The 23,053-nt window shown below is 34.0% G+C and overlaps 5 protein-coding genes across 9 annotated transcripts in view; 3 read left to right on the top strand and 2 right to left on the bottom strand.

The window, feature by feature from the left end:
- LOC111482417 (denticleless protein homolog A-like) overlaps window positions 1-3,219 on the top strand; it is a 5,539-nt gene extending 2,320 nt beyond the window's left edge. Inside the window, exons 8-16 of the mRNA XM_023128181.1 lie at window positions 465-528; window positions 600-676; window positions 781-853; window positions 951-1,030; window positions 1,554-1,638; window positions 1,737-1,805; window positions 1,886-1,953; window positions 2,037-2,085; window positions 2,524-3,219. Coding sequence (XP_022983949.1) covers window positions 465-528; window positions 600-676; window positions 781-853; window positions 951-1,030; window positions 1,554-1,638; window positions 1,737-1,805; window positions 1,886-1,953; window positions 2,037-2,085; window positions 2,524-2,634 — 676 coding nt within the window. The 3' untranslated portion in view covers window positions 2,635-3,219. The remainder of the gene's footprint in view (window positions 1-464; window positions 529-599; window positions 677-780; window positions 854-950; window positions 1,031-1,553; window positions 1,639-1,736; window positions 1,806-1,885; window positions 1,954-2,036; window positions 2,086-2,523) is intronic.
- A 403-nt stretch (window positions 3,220-3,622) lies between these two features.
- On the bottom strand, window positions 3,623-8,066 carry LOC111482098 (mitogen-activated protein kinase kinase 3). Of its 5 annotated transcripts, none has more exons than XM_023127754.1 (11): window positions 7,910-8,066; window positions 7,676-7,788; window positions 7,192-7,446; window positions 6,466-6,684; window positions 6,212-6,349; window positions 5,934-6,101; window positions 5,657-5,770; window positions 5,342-5,449; window positions 4,520-4,611; window positions 4,022-4,408; window positions 3,623-3,925 (listed from the first exon to the last, which is right to left on the bottom strand). In XM_023127754.1, the coding sequence occupies exons 2-10, from the start codon at window positions 7,775-7,777 to the stop codon at window positions 4,048-4,050; spliced, it is 1,557 nt and encodes a 518-aa protein (XP_022983522.1). In that variant the 5' UTR covers window positions 7,778-7,788; window positions 7,910-8,066; the 3' UTR covers window positions 3,623-3,925; window positions 4,022-4,047. The 5 variants fall into 5 exon arrangements, with proteins under 5 accessions (XP_022983522.1, XP_022983519.1, XP_022983521.1 ...); XM_023127751.1 differs by having other exon boundaries at window positions 7,676-7,833; window positions 7,910-8,063; XM_023127753.1 differs by having other exon boundaries at window positions 3,623-3,922; window positions 7,676-7,833; window positions 7,910-8,063.
- Window positions 8,067-10,867: 2,801 nt separating this feature from the next.
- Window positions 10,868-11,659, top strand: LOC111482099 (LOB domain-containing protein 25-like). Its single transcript, XM_023127756.1, has 2 exons — window positions 10,868-10,902; window positions 10,993-11,659. The coding sequence occupies exon 2, from the start codon at window positions 10,997-10,999 to the stop codon at window positions 11,528-11,530; it is 534 nt and encodes a 177-aa protein (XP_022983524.1). The 5' UTR covers window positions 10,868-10,902; window positions 10,993-10,996; the 3' UTR covers window positions 11,531-11,659.
- A 6,605-nt stretch (window positions 11,660-18,264) lies between these two features.
- On the top strand, window positions 18,265-18,971 carry LOC111482079 (oleosin 18.2 kDa-like). Its single transcript, XM_023127720.1, has one exon. The coding sequence runs from the start codon at window positions 18,280-18,282 to the stop codon at window positions 18,754-18,756; it is 477 nt and encodes a 158-aa protein (XP_022983488.1). The 5' UTR covers window positions 18,265-18,279; the 3' UTR covers window positions 18,757-18,971.
- Window positions 18,972-19,015: 44 nt separating this feature from the next.
- LOC111482078 (protein ANTHESIS POMOTING FACTOR 1) overlaps window positions 19,016-23,053 on the bottom strand; it is a 4,830-nt gene continuing 792 nt past the window's right edge. Inside the window, exons 2-10 of the mRNA XM_023127719.1 lie at window positions 22,883-22,983; window positions 22,562-22,671; window positions 22,408-22,474; window positions 21,776-21,875; window positions 20,186-20,302; window positions 19,974-20,111; window positions 19,774-19,855; window positions 19,430-19,479; window positions 19,016-19,336 (exon numbers count right to left, since the gene is read on the bottom strand). Of these exons, the coding sequence (XP_022983487.1) occupies window positions 19,157-19,336; window positions 19,430-19,479; window positions 19,774-19,855; window positions 19,974-20,111; window positions 20,186-20,302; window positions 21,776-21,875; window positions 22,408-22,474; window positions 22,562-22,671; window positions 22,883-22,983 (945 nt within the window). The 3' untranslated portion in view covers window positions 19,016-19,156. The remainder of the gene's footprint in view (window positions 19,337-19,429; window positions 19,480-19,773; window positions 19,856-19,973; window positions 20,112-20,185; window positions 20,303-21,775; window positions 21,876-22,407; window positions 22,475-22,561; window positions 22,672-22,882; window positions 22,984-23,053) is intronic.

Raw genomic sequence — 23,053 nt, 5'->3', positions numbered from 1 at the left:
AAAAAAAAAAAAAAAAAAAAAAAAAAAAAAAAAAAAAAAAAAAAAAAAAAAAAAAGACATGTCCAATTAATATAAAAAATGTTCGTCTGTGTTACATTTTTTAAAGTATTTTAGTAACAATTTTCGTAGGTGATTCTAGTAACTACAAATATGTTATTTTTTTTCTCACTACACCTTTTCCAGGATTTTGAGTAATCAAAAGCCATTTTTGAATAATTTGTATCTTCTTCATATATAGATTTTCAATTTTTGAAATTCTTATTTATTGATATTCTTTAAGGAAAACACATTCATTCTTTAAAGTCATTCCCAAGTAACACTAAACACACTTAATCAATAATTTTTTCCAAAGTGCATATAGAAAATTGATTTATGTTAGAAGGCATTGTTTTCGGAAGTTATTCCAAAACACTAATATCCCTTTTTGCTAGTGTTCTTACAACTTCCCAAATTACCTTGAACAGAGCAACTGCAGTAGTTAAAGGTGCTCATCTTTCCTCTCATGCAAAGCGCATCAGGCGTCAAAAGGTTTGCTATTACCACCTTCTCTTTGTTATTTGATTGGTATAAGATCTTACTTAGCCTTTCAAATTCTCCAGTCTGCTTCGAAGAGCATAACTTCTGTTCTTTATCTACAAGACGAACTCACCGTAGCCACAGCTGGTGCAGTGGATAGGTGCGTGTTAGATTTACAGTCAACTGTCTTTATATAAAGCTAGGAGTAGATTTCCATGTCAGAAGCTATCTCATGTTACTGATGTTAGTTTTTTCTGTCTTTAGCGTAGTGAAGTTCTGGGATACAAGAAATTTGAAAAATGCAACCACTCGGTGCCAACCCAAATCCAGCGATAAGGTAATGTTCAAATCAAAGATACAATGGCATATTATTTAGATTTCTGCGTACCATTGATGCTTTGAGTCTAATTATAATCTACCATGTTCATTTGTAGGATACAAGATTACATGGTATATCTAGCCTATCCCAAGACGCCAATGGGGCATTTCTTTCGACATCTTGCATGAATAATAGGTAATTACCTCATTTAATATCGAGCCACACTTTCCAATTTCATGAATTCTAAGCACCTAGCTCTAGATTTTGTTCCGCTGGTGGTTTAAAAAGAAAGCAAAGATTTTGTGGGGCAATGATAGTAAAGGTCTTCTTTAGCAAATTTTGAAAGAAAGGAATACAGATAATTCTCAGATAATCATATTCTTTACATTTGTTTGGGGAAAAAGTACAGTTTACCGTCTTGTCTTGGAGTGCCTTACACAGTTCCTTTTATAATAAAAAAAATGTTCCTCGTCAATTTAGGATTGGACATCTTTCCTTATTAATCCTCCAAATTAGGTTTAGGGACCTCTTAACCTTAAGGCCTTAGGCCGTGTTTTCTTATGTTGAATATATTTTAGTAGTTTCTCATAAAGAGAGAAAAAAAACCTAGCTCTAGCTGCTTTTGGGAAACTTTCCTGGTATCATTTGTGTATATTTTTATAGAGCTAGCATCAGCGCAAACAAGAGCATGATCTAATTTTTTTGGTCTCTATAACAGAATATATTTGTACAATGTACTTCAGCTGGAGAAGGGTCCTGTAAAATCATTTTCTGGATGCCAAATAGATTCTTTCTTTGTAAAGGTGAGTGTAGTTTCAGCAAGCCTTGAAATCATTAGTCTTTCGCAAAATTTTCTTTGGAATGCATTTTCATATTTAATGTTTCTTTCTTGCTTTTTCAGTCTGTAATCAGTCCTGATGCTTCTTACCTTCTCAGCGGTTCTACCGATGGAAATGCCCATGTTTGGCAGGTCAGATTCTTTTTAAATAACAAGCTTTATTTGTAGTATGGTTAAATTGTAACACGAATTCAAAAGCTGTGTCCAATCAGGTGGATAAGCCTCATGAAGATCCCATCACATTAGCAAAACATAGTGGAGAAGTTTCGGCGGTGGATTGGTACTTTCTTTAAACCTTTTGCCACTTGTTCTTAGCCCTCCGGTATTATTAAAATCATTACTGAAGATTTTAGCCTCTTACAGGTCTTCGTTTGAAGTCGGGAAGTTTGTGACATCTTCAGATGATTTCACGGTATGCAAGTGAATTAAACTGGATGTAGTATTCAATTTCTTATTCTCTGAACACAATTTCTTGGTTTGCTAAGATAACAGTTGATTAATCCAAAGATTAACCTATCTCTAAATTTTCATACTTTCACCTTTAAATTTGTTACATTCTAATCCAACTCTAAAAGTTCTGTAGTTTATCTTTCATTAGTCATTTTGGAAATCAACATTGGCCTTCCTATAAGTGACTTCAAAGATAAGATTTCAGACACTTATCTTACTTGAACGTGATCTCTTCTATAGGCTGTACAACTATGTCTTTAAGTACTAAAAGATAAAATTTCAAACACTTGTCTTTGCTAATATTTACTCACGTAAGACAAAAACATGTCAAGTTTCTAGTAAAGATTGTTTTGTGATCATCACCATTTGTGATTCTTACTCTTGGAAAATTATCTGATAGGTTCGAATATGGAATTGTCAAAACAACAGTTGCAGCTCAAGCAAAAGGCCAACTTCAGGCAACCGAAAGAGAATTATGGCAATGCCTACTATAGAACAGGCCAAAGACTGATAGTAGATCAGATTCTCCATACTTTGACAGAGCTCGTGCTGCTCCCTCCAATTCAAATGCCATGGACTGGAGCATAAATTAGACACTCCCGAATCCAAGGTAAAAAGATTTTCATCAGATGCTGCTGCTTTAATTGAAAGCTTAGAGAAAACTCCTGAAGCCAATTCGAAAAGCCCATCTTCTGTTCTCAATCCTCCTCCTTCCTCCATGAAAAGAAAAACAATCCGAGATTACCTTCTAGTTGCTCCATAAAGCAAGCCTCAGTAAGAGGAAGAGTACATATTTTTCCAATTCATTTTTCGAGTTCACTAGTTATGGTGGTGGGTCCAAATAGAAGCCTTCAGAACGAGAAACCTCCCCCAGTTTGCACCTGGAAGATGATGATTTTCTTGTTAACTTCATACCTTGGTTTCGGAAGTCATGAGATGATGTGGTATATTTGATGTGATGGCTTGTATTTGGAATGTATAGTGAGGGAAGCAGTTTTATGTACAGATTTATGTGAAGTCTTGACTTGTAGAATTTATGCAGTTCCTCCAACTCATCAATTTCATTGGTTACCAGTTTGAGTTATGCTTTGATTGACGTCAAGAGTTAATTAATTATTAGTACTTATCTGCAGTTTGAATTATACTTTGATTGGCGTCCAGAGTTAATTATTAGTAGTTATTTACGATTTGAGTTATGATTTCATTGGATTCCAGAGTTAATTATTAGTAGTTAGGGAATAATTAATATAAATAACAATTTTAAATTAAATTTAACGTCATGGAGTTCGAACTTCGAAGTAAAAAATAAAGTATTTTTGTGTATATAAAGTTCCTCTCCCAAGAAAATATTGATATTGATTTAATTTAAGAACCTAAAATAATAAATGAAAAATAAAACAACATTTTAAATTAAATTTATAAAAAATGAAAAAATGATTTTTTTTTGCAAAATAAAAAAAACAATCTAGCATTTTTACAAGAAAAAAGTAACTATGATTAAAACCAATAACAAAAAATTAGCACATGATATATAATACATTTGTAACTAAACAAATATACAATTAAGAGACTCATCCTCATCCTGAAGATATCTAAAAAAGTTTGATATATATACTATTCTCACTAAGAGAGGCCTCAAGTGCTGCTGCTTTGAAGATCACTGACTCATCTTGTGTAAGAAACGCCTGCGACCCCTGGCTGCTAAAGACGGTCGGGTACGTTTCGATGCATAATTTCTGCTATGGCATTACAGATGAGATTGATCCATTTGTTTGCAGATTCACAAAAAGTTGCACAAACTGCAAAGAGTTGCATAAACTTATCAACAGCTCAACAAGGATCATGTTTCTAAGTTAGAATCATAAAGCATAATCAGACGAGTGGAGGCTTGAACATACCAGGATCAAACAGCAGTGGCGTTTTCCTATTGAATTATATAAAGCTCTTGTTTGGCTATGAAGTATCGGCCGATGAGGTCACTCGGTTCGATGATGAACTGCTCACGGAAGGATCCCATTTTCTTACTCGCCATGTCGATGGAGAGATCTTTAAAATTTGGCAGTCCCTCTACTTGTACACCGTCTCCACATATGAGGAATTGGTTCCCAACGATGAAGGATCCAGACACCCTTACGGCAACTCCATCCCGACCGTGAGCTCGGCATTGGAGTTTCTCGACGACATGAACTAGTTTTTCAAGAGGCCAGTCTCCCCCTAATGTACTTCGAATGTCTGATAGTTTGGCAAAGATATCATTTGGACCAGAAAATTGCTTCCCTGAGAAACTGAAAATAAAAGTATGCAAGAGTCTTGACTTATTCCAATTTAACCATCAAGAGGATTGTCTCCCAACTCCGTTTGTTTATAGAAAAGGAGGTAAAACATAAACACACTACCTTAAAGTTGAGCTTTCATGGTATAAAGCCTTTGTATGGTGCCATAATTCATCAGGTCCATCAAAGAGCAAGTAATAATGAATAGTCAACATCTGGTAAGAGAAAATAAAGAAAGAACAAAAAGAGGTCAGCATCCACTCTTACCGTGCAAAAGTTTAATAGTCCAAGCCCACCGTTTGCAGATATTGTCCTCTTTTGACTTTTCCTTCCGAGCTTTCCCTTAAGGTTTTAAAACACGTCTGCTAGAGAGAGTTGCCACACTTTTATAAGAAATGTTTCGTTCCACTCTCCATCAAGAAAGCCCAATACAAGGGTGTGACACATCGGTTGGAGAAGGGAACAAAACATTTCTTATAAGCGTGTGGAAACCTCTTCCTAGAAAACGCGTTTTAAAAACCTTGAGAGGAAGTCCAAAAAAGACTATACCTGCTAGCGATGGGTTTCAACAGGACTTCAGGTTCTTGTAAGAATATGATTATTTCATCAGCACAGCGCCACCATATTTCATACTAGAAGAACCCAAAGGGCTATTTTAAAAACTGCATATAAAAATTACTTTTTGTTTTAGATTTGAGAAAACAAGTTTTATATAGAAATTCCAAGAAACCTTCTAAAAAGAAAAAATAGTAACTGGGAACCATATTTTGTTATTTTCAGGTACTTCATTTGCTGCTTTATAACTTAATTGTTGATATATCCATAGATTAACTGCACTTTAAAGTAATAATTGATTCCAAAATATTACGAGATCAGACCAAACATCGGCTGGCTCTTAGAATGATATACGTAATTTTGTAAAGGATATAAATATTATATACTTACATCGGCCAAGTCCTTCATCCTCTGTACTGGATCAAACACATTCTGTACAAAAGCTGCCAAGTCTACTTGTTCATCCTCATATTTTTTGATAAATGGGTGTGAAAGCAGCTGCAATCAGAGACGTATCAACAAACATTATCCATCTTGAACCAGTGTTGCCTACCTCAAGAGATATAAGGTCTTTACATAGCAAAAACAAAAAATCTTTGAAAATATTAATCTAGTTCTGATTTAGATTTTAGTAATTGAATATATCTTGAACCAGCATGCACGATCAAAATCTAAAAAGACCCGTGTTAATTTGCATAGACTTACCTGCTCCGCTGTTGGCCTAGCATCTGCGTCTTTCTGCAAGCAAGCATCAACAAACGTGCAAAACTCCGGAGAAAACTTATGTTTTGATGGTGATGGAGACGGGTCATCCAAAATCTATCGTAAAGCAAAAGAGTTTAGAAAACACAAAAAGAATGTAACATTACATAAGTTAAAAGGCGATCTGGTCATGGAAGTACACCGAACAAATGAGTTCCAGAAATGGTGTAATTCACACGTAGAAGAAAAAGCAGGATAGCTTTTGATCATAAGCTCATACCTGCAACATAAGGTTCACTAGACCTTCAGTAGCTGAATATGGAAATTCACCAGTACCACACTCAAAGAGTGCAAGCCCAAGGCTCCAAATGTCAGCTGGATAAGAATAGCTCTCGTTTCGAATTCGCTCTGGTGACATGTATGTGACAGTTCCGACGAAAGTAGCACACTGTTATCACGTGCAAAAACCGAGTTAACAAAAACTTGTCTCGGTTGCCTCCAATTCAATGGTCAATAACACCGAGGGAAATGGTAACGATGCTAACTATTAAAACTAACCATTGCCATTGAATTCTCCAAGCCAGCACTTATGCCAAAATCAGTAATTTTTGCTTCACCCTTCAGATTTACAAGTAAATTGGCTGGCTTTATATCTCTGTGAACCAAATGTCTCATTCCATGCAGATAACTTAGACCCTTAAAAACCAGAATGAAATGGTACCAATTAGTTAATAGAACAAGTAAGCCAATTATTGAAAATATACCCCAGAATTTCGGGGATAGTAAATGAGAAAGGGAAAAGAAAACCCTACTTGAAGAAGTTTCTGAAACATAGACGAAAGGACAGGCTCGGGTATACATTTTTTCAAACGTAGGACATCTGCCAACGACCCTCCATCCATGTACTCCAAAGCTATGCTAATTTGCCCAGAATCAGGGGTATAAAATGCTCCATGAAACTCCACAAGGCCCTCGGAACAGGGTGCTTCGCATAGTGTCCTTATCTCGGTAAGAAGCTGCTGCCTTTTCTCCTAGAAACATAACAAAAAGAGTAAGATGGATGATTTCTAATTCATTTGAGATTTGTTTACACTAAAAGATCATAGTACCAGTAGCTGCCAACAAAATAATGAAGTACAGTAAGCATATGAATTGGCTTAAACGAAACCACTATGGATTAGCATAGTTAGTTAAGCAGCAAGTTGAAATGTTCTATATTCATACGATCTTTGAAGTCGTGGACTCAAACTATGGTGGCCACTAGTTTAAGACATCAATATGCTACTATTTCCATAACATAAATGTCGTTAAGGAACATTATAGGGTAGCCCAACACATAAATGTCGTTAAGGAACATAAATGTTGTTAAGATTATGAGTTTCAACTATGCTGCCTTCTGGACCATACACATTCTCTCTTTAAAACAAGAACATGTTCTGAATCTCAAAGATGACATCTTCAACACATCATGATTACACACCATTGCTAAAAGAAATCGTCAACAAGCAAAGAAACAGTGAGAATGCCAAATCACAAACCTTTTCAAAGATATTAATCTTCTTCAATGCCATGATTCGATGAGCAGGAATGTGGATAGCTCTCTGAACAACACTGCTAGCCCCACTACCAATGGCTCCAAATATCCTCATTTCACGGGAAGCACATCGATATGTCCTTTCACTACTCCCCGAATTATCGGCAAGCCACGATGTACATTTTTGTAACCCTAGCTCATTAAAATTGTAAACCCCATACGATCGGCTCAGCAAATTAACAGTCCCATTGTCTGAAAACTTCAGAAACAACAATAAAGGTCTCAACAATTAGTGTCAATCATTTATTTCTATTCATCCACACTTCATTTGCAGGCTTGAAAACTAGCACAAACTATGAATACTACGAATATTATGACCTTCAACTATGATGTTAGGTTAAATCATCCAATAACTCAAAATTAATTCATATTCTTAACAATCAGAAAGAAAAACCCCTTTTCTAAAATTTAAATTGCAATTAGGTTACCGTATATGAATCAGAAGGGTCCACAGGGGAATCCATAGAAAGCCCTTTTTCAGCATCAAACAAGGGAGTAAGTTTTCTCTTGAGTTCCTCGAGACCCGCCATGTTCGAATAATCTGTACAACACTAGAGATACTGATTGTGGGGGAAAGAAGCTAGAACTGAAACGAACAATGAACAGCAATAGAATTTGGAATAGTGAAATCATAACCATAAAAACGCGATCGAATCACGCACCACAATCGAAAAATCTCTTCAAAACCCCCCGAAATCGCTTTCCTCCGATAAATTTGGTCGGAAAGATTCGAGCATGTCCCACTGCGCGCCGAATCGGGAAATTCGGGTTGCTGATTTGTTTGCTATTAGGCACGCCTGTGATCTCGCCAATAAAATTTCGCCTCCCAGTGTCGGTTTTGAAAGCTTCTTTTATTGGTTACTCCAAAACGACGCCGTATGATTTCAATTTTATGGTGGGATTTTACCACTTTGACTAATGACTAGTCCGTCGTTTCGCTTTCTAGTTGAAACGACGCAGTTTTGGCTATACCACCTTTAATCAATTTTTTTTATTACTTGTCATAGGATTAATATTAATTTTTTAAAAAAAAAATTATACTCTTTTATGAATTTTATTTCTATTTATTTATTGATATTTTTTTCTAATATAATCTGATCACTGGAAAAATAATATTAAACTAATTTATTTTACCAAATTAATAAAAATTCATAATTAAAGTCTTGCTTAATAACGGTTTGATTATTGAATTTAATTTTAAAAAAATAAAGTAATAAACATTACTCCGTAAATTCATAAATTTTGTAATCCAATTTCATACACTTGGTTCTTATATTTTCTTTCATAATACCCGATAATCGATAATCGTCATTACCATTATACTTAATTATAAATTATCTTATCTACTTGCAACTTGATCCTAATTTATTTTAGTCCATACACAATCGGTTGTATATACAGAGTATGACGAAAGGTGATTTGAGGGTCAATAGGGTGGAGCCGAAGAGTAATAAATCGGAGAAGAATAGTAGAGGATTCAGAAGCCATTGAAAAGAAAGGATCGGAGTTATTAAACCGAAAGGGCTATGATATCATGAAAATGTTTGCTTAATCCACCCCGAAGTTATCTATTTATAATCAAATAAATTACAAAGATATGAAAAAAAAAATAATAAATGGAAAGATACTTATACTAAGAAGATATTTACTTTATAATAAAATATCAAATATGATATATATGGTAAACTATAATTTAGTACATCGAAGGACGTTTTTTATCTAAATTTTATAAAAAACGAGCGAGAAAGAGAAGGAGAAATTCATTTACAATTATGTATGCACATGATAGACTTTGAATCTAAATATATCAACGAGCTTTAATATGGTACAATCCACATGTTTGGAGGCGCTTTTGACATGTCCAAGCCACTTCTCGTACAAAATCATCATATTAAAGTGTTCGTCCTATGACCTAAAGGGTTCGTTTAAGAATTTGTAATGTTTGGTTGATGATTCATTTTCAATTCAAGTTTCTTCTCGAAGTAGAGCACTTTTTTTTTTTAAAGTCGACCCAAATGCACTCGATTAAGTGTTATATAGACTGAAATTAAATGAAGTTTATTTTAACTAAAATTTAATTGAGTCCCGCGTTGGTTGGGGGAGAAGAACAAAACACCCCTTATAAAAGTGTGGAAACTTTCCCCTTCATCTAGCACACACGTTTTAAAGACTTGAAAGGATCCTCTTAAGGGAATTGTCAACTTCTCCCTACTAAAGGTTATATAATGTGAGCCGTTGTTGTTATTCTCTTACTTGCTTATATAACGTATCTTTCAAAATCTCTTTTTGCCCTCATTTTCTAAAACCTTCTTCTTAAACCGAGACCAGAGGCTCGAGCATACGTTGTTTGGCCGTAGGCGACGTAAGAACGAATTGGCTTAGATCACTTGTCGTTGGAAAGTGAGTGACGCACAATTGCAAGTGAAAGTCCAAAGAGGACAATATCTGCTAGCGGTGGATTTAGGCTGTTACATATTTGGTCTCTCTCGCTAATTCTTATTTTTTTAATAATAAAATTACAAATTTGGTCTCTCCACGTTTAAAGTTATGTGTAACTAGTCATCGCCTTTTAGGTCGACAAAGAGGTAAGGGGAGGAGAGAGAAATTGATTTAGGGACAACAAACATGCATCGAGGGCTATGACTTTGCCTTTGATACAATTAGGGAAGGCCAAGTGACCTTCTACCAAATTTTATACATAACCCTCAACTTTCAACAGGGAAACCTATCTTTTCTTCTTTCTTCTCTCGTTATCCCTAGTTTTACCACTTTATAACTTCTTTTAATGGTTGGTTTGTGGGAGGTAAATAAACGTATGTGTAATTAGTTAACTCGAACACTAAAAAATCGAAGAAATTATGAGCTAAATAACCTTAAAAGATTATCTCCAACTCTATTCGATAAAACTCAAATGAAATTATGGGTTAGATAATCTTACAAGATTCTCGCGAACTCTATTCTATGAACCCCAAATGAAATCAAGAGCTAAATAATCCTAAAAAACTCTTCCGAATCCTTTTCCAAAAACCCAAATGAAATTATGAGCTAAATAGCCTTAAAACATTCTCTCAAACCCTATTCCAAAGAACCCGGATGAAATTATGAGCTAAATAACCCGAAAACATTCTCTCGAACCCTATTCCAAAAAACCCATATGAAATTATGAGCTAAATAACCTCAAAAGATTCTCTCGAACCCTATTCCAAAAAACTCATATGAAATTATGAGCTAGATAACCTCAAAAGATTCTCTCGAACCCTATTCTAATAAACCCATATGAAGTTAAGAGCTAAATCACCCCAAATGATTCTCCGAACCCTATTCCAATAAACTCATATGAAGTTACGAGCTAAAGTGCGTATATATATATATATATATAGAGGTAAGAAATACACATAAAAGGATGTATACGTAGAGAGCTAGAAGATTACCTAAAATTTAATGCAAAGCTTAAGAAGAATTTCCAATGGTAAGAAAGAAAGACGGCTCTGACAGACCAAAAAAAAAAGGTACAAAAAATTAAGGTTGTCGTGTAGCAGTATGTGTTGGTGTGTTTTTTTCAGCAAAAATCTCATATTTAAGCCATGATTTCTGGTCTCAAACTACTCTCTCTCCTCTCTCTCTCTCTCTCTCTAGACCTACAAAATCTTCAAAGGTCCAATTTTTACACAAACCTTCATAATTTTTCTTCTTACATTACTAATTTTGATAAATATTTGTTCCTTTCTTCATCTTATTCTTGCAGGAACATGTCTTCTTCCACCTATTCCAACTCCCCCTGTGCAGCCTGCAAGTTCCTCCGCCGAAAATGCCTACCGGATTGCGTTTTCGCGCCCTATTTCCCCCCGGAGGAGCCCCAAAAGTTCGCCAACGTTCACAAGATCTTTGGTGCCAGCAATGTCAGCAAACTGCTGAACGAAGTCCAGCCACACCAGCGGGACGACGCTGTGAACTCGCTCGCCTACGAGGCCGAGGCCAGGATGAAAGACCCCGTCTATGGCTGCGTTGGCGCCATCTCCATACTCCAAAGGCAAGTCATCAAGCTCCAAAAAGAGCTCGACGCCACCAACGCCAATCTCATTCGCTACGCCTGCACCGAAATCCCCGCCCCGTCTCAGTCCTCGTCCTCGCAATACGCTCGAAGGTCGTCATCGACCAGCCACGACGGAAGCTCATCCACCTCTAGCTATGGCCACTACTATTCCAATCCCTACTTTTCTCCATGGAGTAACAGCCATAATGGCTCTTGTGGAGATGGCCATGACAAGGCAGAGTTCAAGTAAATTTTTCATTACGCAATTTGATTAATAAATATAAATTATAATTACAAATCACACCTTTCAGTTCGTCTAATTTGCAAATTATATCTCTCTATGTTTTGAAAATGGTTTCAAACATCCTTATAATTTGCAAAATCTATGAATTATAAGTACCCTTTTGGTATAATAATTCTTAGAAGGGTATATTTGCAAATCTTAAGAATCTTTGAGGTATAACTTTTCAAATAGATCAAAGTAGGAGGTGTAATTTGCAATTATCTTCTTATATATCAATATAAACATATATAAATTAATATATGTTGTATATTTTAAATATCTGTTTGGAATGATATGGTAAATAATATTTATTATTTATTATTTATTTCTTATGATTTAATTATTAAGATGTCGTTGGATAACGATTTTGTTTTTAATTTTTCCTTGGTTATTTATTTTCTATAATTATTTATTATTTTTAAAATTTTAAAAATAAAAATAAGTTTTTTTGTAGCTATGAATTGAATTTCAATTTTTTTTTTCAGAAAGTAAATAGAATCGATTTTTCAAAAATAAAAAATCAATGAATTTAATATAAAATTAATAATCTTAAGAAAGGATTGGCATAAATAAATGGCTATTTCTTGACAAAACGACGTGATATATATGTCGTTTAAGAAAGAAAAAAAAACATTAAATGTCACACTCATATGAAATGAGTTTCAAAAAGTATATTATTGTCAACCAACTTTGAAAAACAACCCCAAAACATTTTATAATATATTTTATTATTATTATTATTATATATGATATTTTTGTTTTGTTTTATTCTTTTATTTTGGCAGTGTGCCAATATTTTAAATAATTCTCATAATTATTTTGAATTTTCTTTGAAATCAAAATTATACAATATTTATTTTATTTTGATCTTTAAATTATACAAAATTTTGTTTTTATCTTTAAAAATTATACACATAATTTAAAGATTCTATAACAGTAAAAGTATATAATAAGAAAAATAGAGTAATAAAAAATGTTTTCAAAAATAAAAAACTAAAAACAAAATCATTACGAGTACATTATTTTATCGTAGTTTAAATTATAATATAGACGATAATAATAATACATAAATATAAAATATTAAAAAATAATTATTTATTAAAAAAAATATTTTTAATGAATTTAAACTCAAATTATTGTTTGCTCGAATTAAATCGTAAACAATATAAGAATTAAAAAATGTCAAGTACGATTGAGTTATATTCATTTTTAATAATCGGAGTAATAATATTTTAAAAATTAATCGGATATTATATTAGGTATAATGTGGGTGTCAAGCCAAACACATATTTTAATAAATAATGTAAAAATGGTCATTTTAAATATCGGTAGTTTGAATATATATGAAATTGCATGCTTTCATAAATTAACATATTTTTTTTAAAATTAATAATATAATATAAATAAATAAAATTATAATATTCCTAGACATTTAAGTTGGACGACGTGGCTATTTTTAATTTGTTATAAATAGTAATATTCTCTAATAATTATTGCGTAAAATAATATGATTTGTATCCTAATTTTATAGCAATAATTGTGATAAGATATATATCCTATTGGATTCTAAATAATTTGTTAAAGAATTAATATTATGAAATAAGTTTTTTATAAGGTTGTTTGAATGGTTATCTGAACACACACGTCGAAAGTATGCTACGAACCTGGCCGACATGAATGTTCAAGTCTTCTAACAAAAAACAACGCCCGTTATGATTAAAAGCAATTTGTTTGGCTATGAGTTTCTTCTCGATTTAGATGCAACGTATAAAAGGTGTGAAGTTCAACATGAATATATATCATATATATCATGCCTTGTCTAAATCAAAGAAACCTTACACGATATAGAGCTCGAATTTGAAATCCATGAAAAGACGTGGATATAGTAATGGTATGTTGGGACGTGGCACTTGACCTAAACAATGCATTTCGGTCATAATTGAGTAAAGGTATGCTTTGATTGGTTATTAGTTATCGTATGATGACAATGTCACGTGAGATGCTTGGAATTAGTTTAATTATTTAGAAAATTTCCGTTGATTAAAAACTAATTTTTTAAAAATATTGTTTAATTAAAACAAAATAATATTAAAATTATTTATTTCAATAAAAACATAACTTTAAAACTAATATTTATATCAATAATATTAACAATATATTTTCTAAAAGAATATTTTAAAAACCATTCTATCTTTAGACATAAAATTAATTTGTATATTAATAAAAAATTGAATAGTTATTAAATATATTCGATAAAGTATTAAATATTTTACAAACTAAAAAAACCGACATGTCACTGAAACGCGTGGTTAACCGAAAGTAGCGTCGCAAAAGTCCATGAATCTCTCTCTCTGCCGTCATGTCGTACTAATATTTTAAAAATTTAAAAATTTAAAATAATAATAATAATAATAAAGGACGCGTGGGACCCACACCAAACGCATTAGGAAAGGACCACCGACCCTACAACCATTCCCTACTGTTACCTATGGTCTTACGGCTGCGACACCAAGACGTGCCGTCGCCCAACCCCCCTAAGGTAGTGTCCTAAATTTATTTTTCTTAAATATACTATTTAGTCCTCATTATTTGGTTTTTTTTTATTTATTTTTTATTTTTTAATTCTATCTCTATTAATTATTGGTTACTCGATTTTTTAATTTAGTCTTTGTTACTTTTATAAATTTTAATTTAGTTCTCGATATCAAGTTGTAACTTAATTTATTGCTCGGAAAGAAAAAGAAAATCTTCAAAAATTGGATTGAAATTTCAATTTCTTTTAAATGATTTTTTTATAATGTTTTTATCAATTTTTCGAATATTATATTCAAATATTTCTAATATTCACTCCAAAAAAAATTATTACGAACTAAATTAAAAAATACAAAGTATTAAGAATTAAATTGATATTATAGAGTTGAATTTATACTTTAATCCATAATTTTCTAAGTATTTTTTTAATTTGGTCTCTAATCTTATAAAAATGGAAATTTACTCGTTTTATAAGAATCTTTAATTAAACAATTAAATTTTGAGATGAAAAAAATAACAACAATAATAATAAAAAAAAACTTAACCTAGTACCTTTAATTTTTTGTTTTTAAAAATATACCCGTGTCTTATAATTTTTGGTATATTTTTTTTAATAGAGTATTACGATAATTCTTAAATAAAGATCACGAATATATAAATAAAATAGATTATATTTTCATTTCTAGTTAATAGTACGATAAAAAAGTAAAGGAAAATAAAAAAAAAAGTTAATTAGGGATGATTTGATGGATGAGATGAGGAGGAATCCCCAATCATTCATGGTGCCCTTCGCACATGCTCTCTTAATAGAATTTTGATGTCTTGTCGTCCTATGTTTTTTTTTTTTTTTTTTTTGTCTCTAATTATTTAATTCAAAGAATTTGATAACTTTGTCCCGAAAATTAAGCTCAACCTCATATTTTGTTTGGTTTGAATTAATCCAAACATTTACTATATTTAAAGAATAATTATTTCCTAAAATAATAATAATAGTAATAATTTGACTATAATTTATTGAAAATGTTCTTCTATGAAATTAAGTTTATAAACCCCTTATAATACTCGAAATAATGTTTATGAACTTAATTTTTACGTATAAAATTAATTTATTATTAAAGGAAGGGTTAGTGTAAAATTTTAGTTTTTATATTTTTAAATATGCAATGAGTTAAATTACTCCATTAAAAAGTTTAAAATTTAATATAAATTTTAATTATTTAACGAGTTAATTAACCTTTTATATTTTATAAACAAATTTCGGTCACTAATTTAAAAAAGATAAGCTTTAAATCATTATAAATTAAATTTTAGAGTCTAAATTATTACTTTCTATATTTAATTATTTATTTTTTATTTTTAAAATTTCCATCATGTGGTTAAATGATTTGAGGTTGATTAAATGAGATGATGGGCAAGAAAAAGCTCACTATTATAAATTTAAAACCTTTTTTTTTTTTAATCTTTAACAATTTTTTTTAGTAAACTCTTATTTTCTTTTTATTTTACTTATTTTGTTGTAAGAAATGACCTCCGACAATTACGCTCAACCTCAACTTTTGATTGGTTTAAATTAATCCAACCATTTACCATTAAATTATTATTATTATTTATTTGATTCGAAATAAATCAGTGTTTTTCCCCCGGAGGTGAAGTTTTTAATGGAATATTTTTAATTAGATTTTATTATATATTATTATTATTATATAATAAAATAATTGTTGAGAAAGGACACCCAAAAATTATGCTCTACCACAATTTAAAATATATATATATATTTAGTTAAATATCTAATAACTAAATATTAATTATTTATTCAATTAGATTCCAACGTGTATTTATGGTCCAAATAATAACCATTTATTTATTTCTTTTAAATGGTATTTTTCTAGCTTTTGTTTAGGGCTTTTATTTTTTATTTTTACAAATTATTTTAATTTAATCGAGTAGTTCGAGAGAGAAGTCTATTTCTAAAGTTCAATAAGAAAAGGGAATATCAGACAAGGTTTGGAAGCTCCTAAGTTTAATTCTAAAATATGAAAACCCTCATCGATTGGAGAGAGAAACGAGTACCAGCGGTTAGAGGGAATGAATCATTTAAGTGTGTGAAAACCTCTCCCTTAGCAAACATGTTTTAAAAACCCTGAAAAATTCAAAAAGGACAATATCTATTAGCGGTGAGTTTGAACGGTTACAAATGATATCAAAGCTAGTCATGGGACGATGTGAGACACTGGTCGTTGGGCTAGACACTCTCCATAGTAGACACGTTTCAAAACCATGAGGCTGACGGTGATACGTAATGGACCAAAATAGGCAATATCTGTTGGTGATGTGTTGATGATGACCTGGGCAATTACAAATGATATCAAAGCTAAACACTGAGCAGTGTGCTAGCGAGAACGCTAAGTCCCGAAAGGGGGTGGACATCGGGCGGTGTGCTAGCGAGGACACTGAACCCCGAAGGAGGGTGGACTGTGAGATTCCACATTGGTTTGAGGGCACACCAGACAGTGTACTAGCCTTGAACGGGGTGGATTGTGAGATCCCAGATCGGTTGGAGAGGTTTCCACACTAGCAGACCCATTTTAAAACCTTGAGTGAGAGTCCATTGGAGAGGGTGTGGAAACCCCTCCCTAGCATACCCATTTTAAAACCTTGAGTGAGAGTCCATTGGAGAGGGTGTGGAAACCTTCCCTAGCAGACCCATTTTAAAAACCTTAGTGAGAGTCCAAAGAGAATAACATCTAGCTATTGCTGGGAAGCTTTTAGCTTATGGTGCTTCGACTTGAGAGTTCGTTAAATGGGGACGATTTTATTGTTAAAAGAAGTTGAGTGTCGATCCAAACTTGTTTATAATAATTTATTGGATGAACATTTGATGTGAATGATGAGAGTGATTTGTGGAAATGATTAGATATAGAAAATGGCATGGATAGAAAGGGTTGTATCAAAATAATTTTGGTACGATAAATTAAATTATGATGGGAAATGTTCCTAAATAGTGAAATTGACAAATACAAAGCTAAATTAATTTAAATATATAATCATATTTTAATTCATTATCTTATCAAGTTTCCATGATGAACAAATATTATGATAAATATTTTAGTTTAAAAGGGTTTTTCATTTTTATTTTATTTTTTTCTTTCTTTTTTCGAGTATGTATTTGTATATAATTATCTTAAACCGAGGTCTATTAACAAGAAGTTGGTGGGCCGACGTACTGGAACTTGGGCCGATTTCTTCTCCAATGTCACGGCCCAAATAGAGGTGGAATTCACAGGTTGCTCTATTAAAGGTACATGTTTGTTATTTTTTTAAACCAAAAAAAAAAAAAAATACAAAATTATTTCAGTTGACCCTCATGAAAACTAAGAACCCAACTCTTGAAAGTAGACACCATAAAAACAAACCAACGCACCAGTTTCGATCGACGATCCTCTTTATCTGGTAGTGGTCGACTAAGGCCTCCACATGCAGGGGGACGACCGTAGCAATTTAGCAAACTTCGATGGTGAGATGTCTGAGCTCAACTAAAATGCAAGTGAGAAGAAGAAAAGGCAGATGGTGGACAAGACGATGCTCATGAATACAATGAACTTATCGTATAAGACGATGCTCATGAATACGATGTTCTTCAACTCTTCAACTCTAAAGGAGATATAATAAGTGTATTATCCACTCTGTAACGTCACGTTACATAAGTAAATAGATTTGGATAAGATTGGTTTTTGATTCATTACATTGCATGATGCCGCCAATGGTAAAGGATAAGGAAAGGAAAGAGCATTGTGCAGGAAAGAGCATTAGATTTTTTTTACCCTGAATTTTTTAACCCGTTGTCACTTTCTACCACAGCTAAAATTCATAAAAAACTGTGACATAAAATTTACTGCATCAGAAAGAAAGAAAGATTCTGTACCAAGATTTGTACAAGTTGTATTCCATGCACACTGCAAAGTTGCCATTTATCGATCTAAATTTGATATCTTTTTGGTTTTATTTTTTCCCTATAAAAAGCAGTTCATAGGTTTCAAATGAAACTTGTTCCCCATGCAAAGCCCCTACTCACCATCTCACATGTACGTGTCATCATTTTGCAAATCCCACCACCATTTATAAACACCTTCCAATGTCTTTCTTCCTTCCAACTTTTCTTTGCCTTAGCCTTTCACCCAACCAAAATGGCTGATCGTCCACAACCACACCAAATACAAGTCCACCCCCAACGTCGCTACGACGACGTCGGTGCCAAGGGACGAGCAGGGCCTTCAGCCTCCACAATCCTCGCCATTGTGACCCTCGTCCCTCTTGGCGGCTCACTACTTGGACTCGCTGGTTTGACGCTGGCAGTCACACTAGTTGGCCTGGCTGTGTTCATCCCGGTTTTCATCATCTTCAGCCCCATTCTGGTGCCAGCAATCTTAACCATTGGTATGGCTGTCCTCGCCTTCTTGACCTCTGGGGCATTTGGACTGACGGCTCTCTCTTCGCTCACATGGGCTTTCAACTACCTACGCCGGGCAGCCGGGTTCATGCCTGATCAGATCGACCAAGCAAAGAGACGCATGCAGGATATGGCTGGTTATGTGGGGCAGAAGACGAAGGACCTAGGGCAGGAGATACAAAGCAGGACCCAGGAACAAGGGAGGAAGACATGAATCTAGACAGGGAAAATGGCTGAGTTATGGTTGAGTCCTGTAGGCAAGTCAATGTCGGAATTGTAGGTCTCAAGTGTTTCTTTCGAGTATTCCTAGGATAGTTCACTTTTGAGCTACTTCTAGAATGCTACCGTTGGTTTGCATTTCTACTAGTTCCAGTGTACTGCTTGCTTCTCTATCTGTTATTACTTACTAGACATGCATTGGTCGTTAAACGTATCTTCTATCCTCTCTCCTCTCAAGAATGTGACACACCATGTTCCCAAATCAAACTAGGGAGTGAAAATAACATAAAAATGATTCAGATACATAAACTATAGCTGACCTGTGTAAACTAAGATTTGTAGGAGTTAGTTTGGTGGTTTGATAATCCATAGTAGAATGCGTGTAATTATGGCTTTCATTGAGATAGATGTTCTCCTTGAGAACGAGCTTCGAATTCCATACCCGACTCGCCTGTAGACTTTGAAGTGTTGGGGATCCAGAATGTGAGTACAGTGGATGCGGCAACGAACATGACCCTGCGAGGAGCCCATTTCAAGCACGAGGCAACGCCTATGTGACTGTTCCAGCTTGCAACCTGCGATTACCATTGATGAAAGCACCACATGATAATCATCTTTTTCACAATGAAAACTAAAAGCCTGTAAACACATTTGAGATGAACAGGTACCTCAGTACGCTTGTTAATGTTCCAGGCATGCAAGGTTCCATCTCCTGAGCCTTCGGCACAAATTAAAACAAAATATTTAGTGATGAATTGTGATCGTGTGCAAGAAAACATGCGGGGTAAGAATCAAGTGGGGTTAGTAATGGGATTAATACCCGGATATAGCTATTTAATTTTTAGAAAAGATATTGAACTACGTTTAATAGATTTTGCTTAAGCCAATAGTAATTGTGAACGAAGTGGGGGATGAATCGCAGCCGAAGGCACAGCAACCGAGTAAGATAGAAAACAAGAAAAGCATTGGCAGTTGAAAAATATAGTTTTCAGAAGCAAGGCAAGTTAGTCACCTGATATGACGTACTGCCCATCTGGGGTAAAGGTAGCCTCTATGGTTGTGTTGGGAGATGGTTCCAAGCTGAACCCACATTGCTGTACGAGGGAGATACAGGATCGATTAATAGGGAGCAGGGAAGAACATAAATGATGTTTCTTTTACCTCTGTAAATTAGCAAAATAGAAGTTTAAAAACCCAAACATGCAGACTAACCTTCTCTCCTCCATATGCATCAAGAACATATATATTGTTATTTGTAGTTGTCAAGAGCATAGATTTGCCATCATTACTAAATTTGATGTCAAAGACTTCAGCCATATCTCCACCAACCAAGAAGGTATCGAAGGGTCCCTGTATATAAATGGCGATCAACTCATGCCAAAAACGATATCAAGAAATGAGGTAAATATTTATCCCGTATGAACCTTGTCGTAGGAACGTGAATCGAACAGCTTAATAGCACCTCCTTCCATTGCCACAGCAAACACAAGGCCTTGCTGGTCATACGCAACGGTAGGTCTGCCACGTAAGCGAAGTATTCCCTGGAAACTATGAAAGTAAGCACAATCATATTCGGGCGAATGATGAAATTGCGATCAAAATGCTATAGAGAATTTTAAGTTTAGGTCTTAAAAGTGTTAGGACACAATACAGCACATTCACCCACAATGAGCACTCGTCCGTTTTCTCCTATTCACGTGCGTTCGAATTATACGCGGGTGTAAATTCCTGAGAGCTATTCATTTCAATGTTCTAGCAGAGCGGGATATCAAGTCTCCCCGTTATACTAGCCAAATCAATACTAGAGAGGTAAGGGAATTGTCATACTCGTGTCCATCGAGAACACTACATTTCAACCTCGTTTTAAACAATCGTGCCTATCCAACGAACCAACTAATCTCACCTTTCAAAAGACCAACTCAGATCAACCATCCAGTTTTGATCTCATCGGATTGTTGGTTTGAAATCTAGAAGGCAATGGTTTGCTCACTTCTAGATCTCTCAGCAATGCGACAATGCCCTTGTGTACGGTGGAAATAGGGCTCACGAGCTCCTTTATAAGTATGTGGGGAAAGGGAAGTATATTCAAAGAATATTTTATTTTTATTTTTATGGGAGCTTAGCCATTGCTGTATAAACACCCATGATGTTCTACGACGGGTCTCTATTTCTCCAAATTGGCCTTTGCAAAAAAGATGATGAAACACAACACTACTCATTTCTTGTCCTCAAGCATTATCTGGAGAATTTTTTTGGCTGCTTTTAAATGGTCCACAGCATTACCAGGAGATACACGTTCATTACATGAAGCTCTTTTGATTAGTCAGACAGTCACCCGTTCAAGAAGGAAGGGAGGTCTTATGGCTTAAGCCGCTTAACCTTATAAGGATCTTCTTATGGTTCATATGGAATGAAAGGAATCATCATATATTTCACTGGCAAGAAACAGATATCCTGTTCCAGTGAAAGCCAAACAATCAGCTTCAGTGTTCCTAAAGTTGAGCAAGTCAAGTTTGATTCTCGCCATGTTATAATTCTTAGTTCTTTTGTCAATAGGAAGATGAGTATTAGTGTCAGTACAGTAGTAGCTTTATATTCCACAAAAGAGGTTTGAGGATTGAATTGTCCCGTATAGACACATGATTCAGCCCATACAATTATTAAAAACCATTTGACCAAACCTACAGTTGGCTCAGGTTCTTTTGTTCATGTGTATTTGTGTACTTTCAGTGTATTAATCTTTTTGAGGTTTTGGCCCCGCTTAACCTTATAAGGATCTTCTCATGGTTCATATGGAATGAGAGGAATCATCATATATTTCACTGGCAAGAAACAGAATGAGAGGTTTTGGCCCCGTGTGGCTGTTAGGGACATGTATATATTTATACTTCTTCATTCTAGGTCATAAAAAATTATCTATCAGCATATGGAGTTCCACCTTCAAAGAAAGCTCTTTCAAGGAAAACTCTTTCTAATGAAAGCTAAGTGTATATACATGATAATCTGAAACCAACCTGGCAAGCATTTACTCGAAGATCCCATATCCTGACACTGTGGTCGAGAGAACCTGACATGAAGCTGTCATTGATTGGAGACATGCAGAGCGAAACAACCCTGCAAAGCAAAAAGGAAAAATGGTTGTTAGACAAAGTACCTCAGTGGTATATGGAACAAAGGATGGTGATTTTTCTTATCACTTATAGATGGAATTTTGGAAACCGTCGAGAAGGGTTATTGAGATATTCTCGGGAAAAGAAAAGTAGAGAATTTCAAATAAGTCTATTGCCTACTACCACAGATTGTGAATATGGACATGCAACGCAATAAAATCACTTTAAACATCCCCCCGAAAAAAATCCCATCCAATCTCAGAAGTCTTAGTAAGGCAAACGATGAAGGCTCAAAATTGGACAATTCCTTAGAGACTAGGCACATTCTTTTTAATGAAAGACCAAACTTTTATTTAGAAAAGTAAAAGAAAAAGAAATAATACAAGGGCATATAAAAATAATAAAGACTAAATGGCTCCAATCAAGTAAAATAAGACTAAGAGTGTAATTACAACTAAGATGGGCACATTAGTTTGTTAAATAGAACAGAGCATATATTTACTTTCTTCATCTATCAATTAGCCATTGGATTTTACCTCTCTTTATGTCCTTTGAAGTAGCGAAGACATCGGTTATCATACATTGATAGGTATCGCAGTGACTCTGGAGATATAAACAGAATAAATGTAGTTAGTATTCAAAGTCAAGAAGTGCCATCAAAATTTCAAACACCCGAAGAAATTTACCTACCTCCACTAGTATCTAAATTGTATCTTGAAGAGCATATAACGGAACTTGGGTGATGGGTAAAGCATATACGATCAGCACCATGCTTTTTATGAAATGTGGTTTTGAGTAACCTAAAAATTTTAACCAGTTGGATTGAACTAAATCCCGTTAACAAGATTATAAACGATAAAATTGATCAAATGGAGAATTCTCGAATTTCAAAGAGGTTAACCAATGTCATCAAAAGTGTTGAGAGACATCGATGATTCATGTATAAACAATTGGAGAAAGCAAAGTCATAAACTAGACGGTTTAATAACGTAAAGCCTACAAAAATCTAACCTGGCATTCGCAATATCATACAGCCGCACGGAATCATCCTCACTCGCCGTCACCAGCAAATCATCCTTGCGATGAAAGTCCAGAGAATTTATCTTCCCAACCTGCAAGCAGACAATGCGAACTTTTATAAGGAAAAAAAAAAAAAAAAAAAAAAAAAAAAAAAAAAAAAAA

The sequence above is a fragment of the Cucurbita maxima genome, unplaced genomic scaffold, assembly GCF_002738345.1.
Source record: "Cucurbita maxima cultivar Rimu unplaced genomic scaffold, Cmax_1.0 Cma_Scf00007, whole genome shotgun sequence".
NCBI lineage: Eukaryota > Viridiplantae > Streptophyta > Magnoliopsida > Cucurbitales > Cucurbitaceae > Cucurbita > Cucurbita maxima.
Note: the sequence above shows the minus strand (reverse complement) of the source record. Positions and strands in the feature narration are given on the sequence as shown.

Excerpts from the sequence above, each read along its gene's own strand:
- LOC111482098 (XM_023127754.1), bottom strand. The coding sequence starts at position 7,777 with ATGGCGGGTCTCGAGGAACTCAAGAGAAAACTTACTCCCTTGTTTGAT. Across the intron at positions 6,350-6,465 it reads TGTTTCAGAAACTTCTTCAA|GGTCTAAGTTATCTGCATGG; the intron begins GTAGGGTTTTCT and ends CTGGTTTTTAAG. Across the intron at positions 4,612-5,341 it reads GGATGAAGGACTTGGCCGAT|ATGTTGACTATTCATTATTA; the intron begins GTAAGTATATAA and ends TTCTCTTACCAG.
- LOC111482079 (XM_023127720.1), top strand. The coding sequence starts at position 18,280 with ATGGCTGATCGTCCACAACCACACCAAATACAAGTCCACCCCCAACGT.
- LOC111482099 (XM_023127756.1), top strand. The coding sequence starts at position 10,997 with ATGTCTTCTTCCACCTATTCCAACTCCCCCTGTGCAGCCTGCAAGTTC.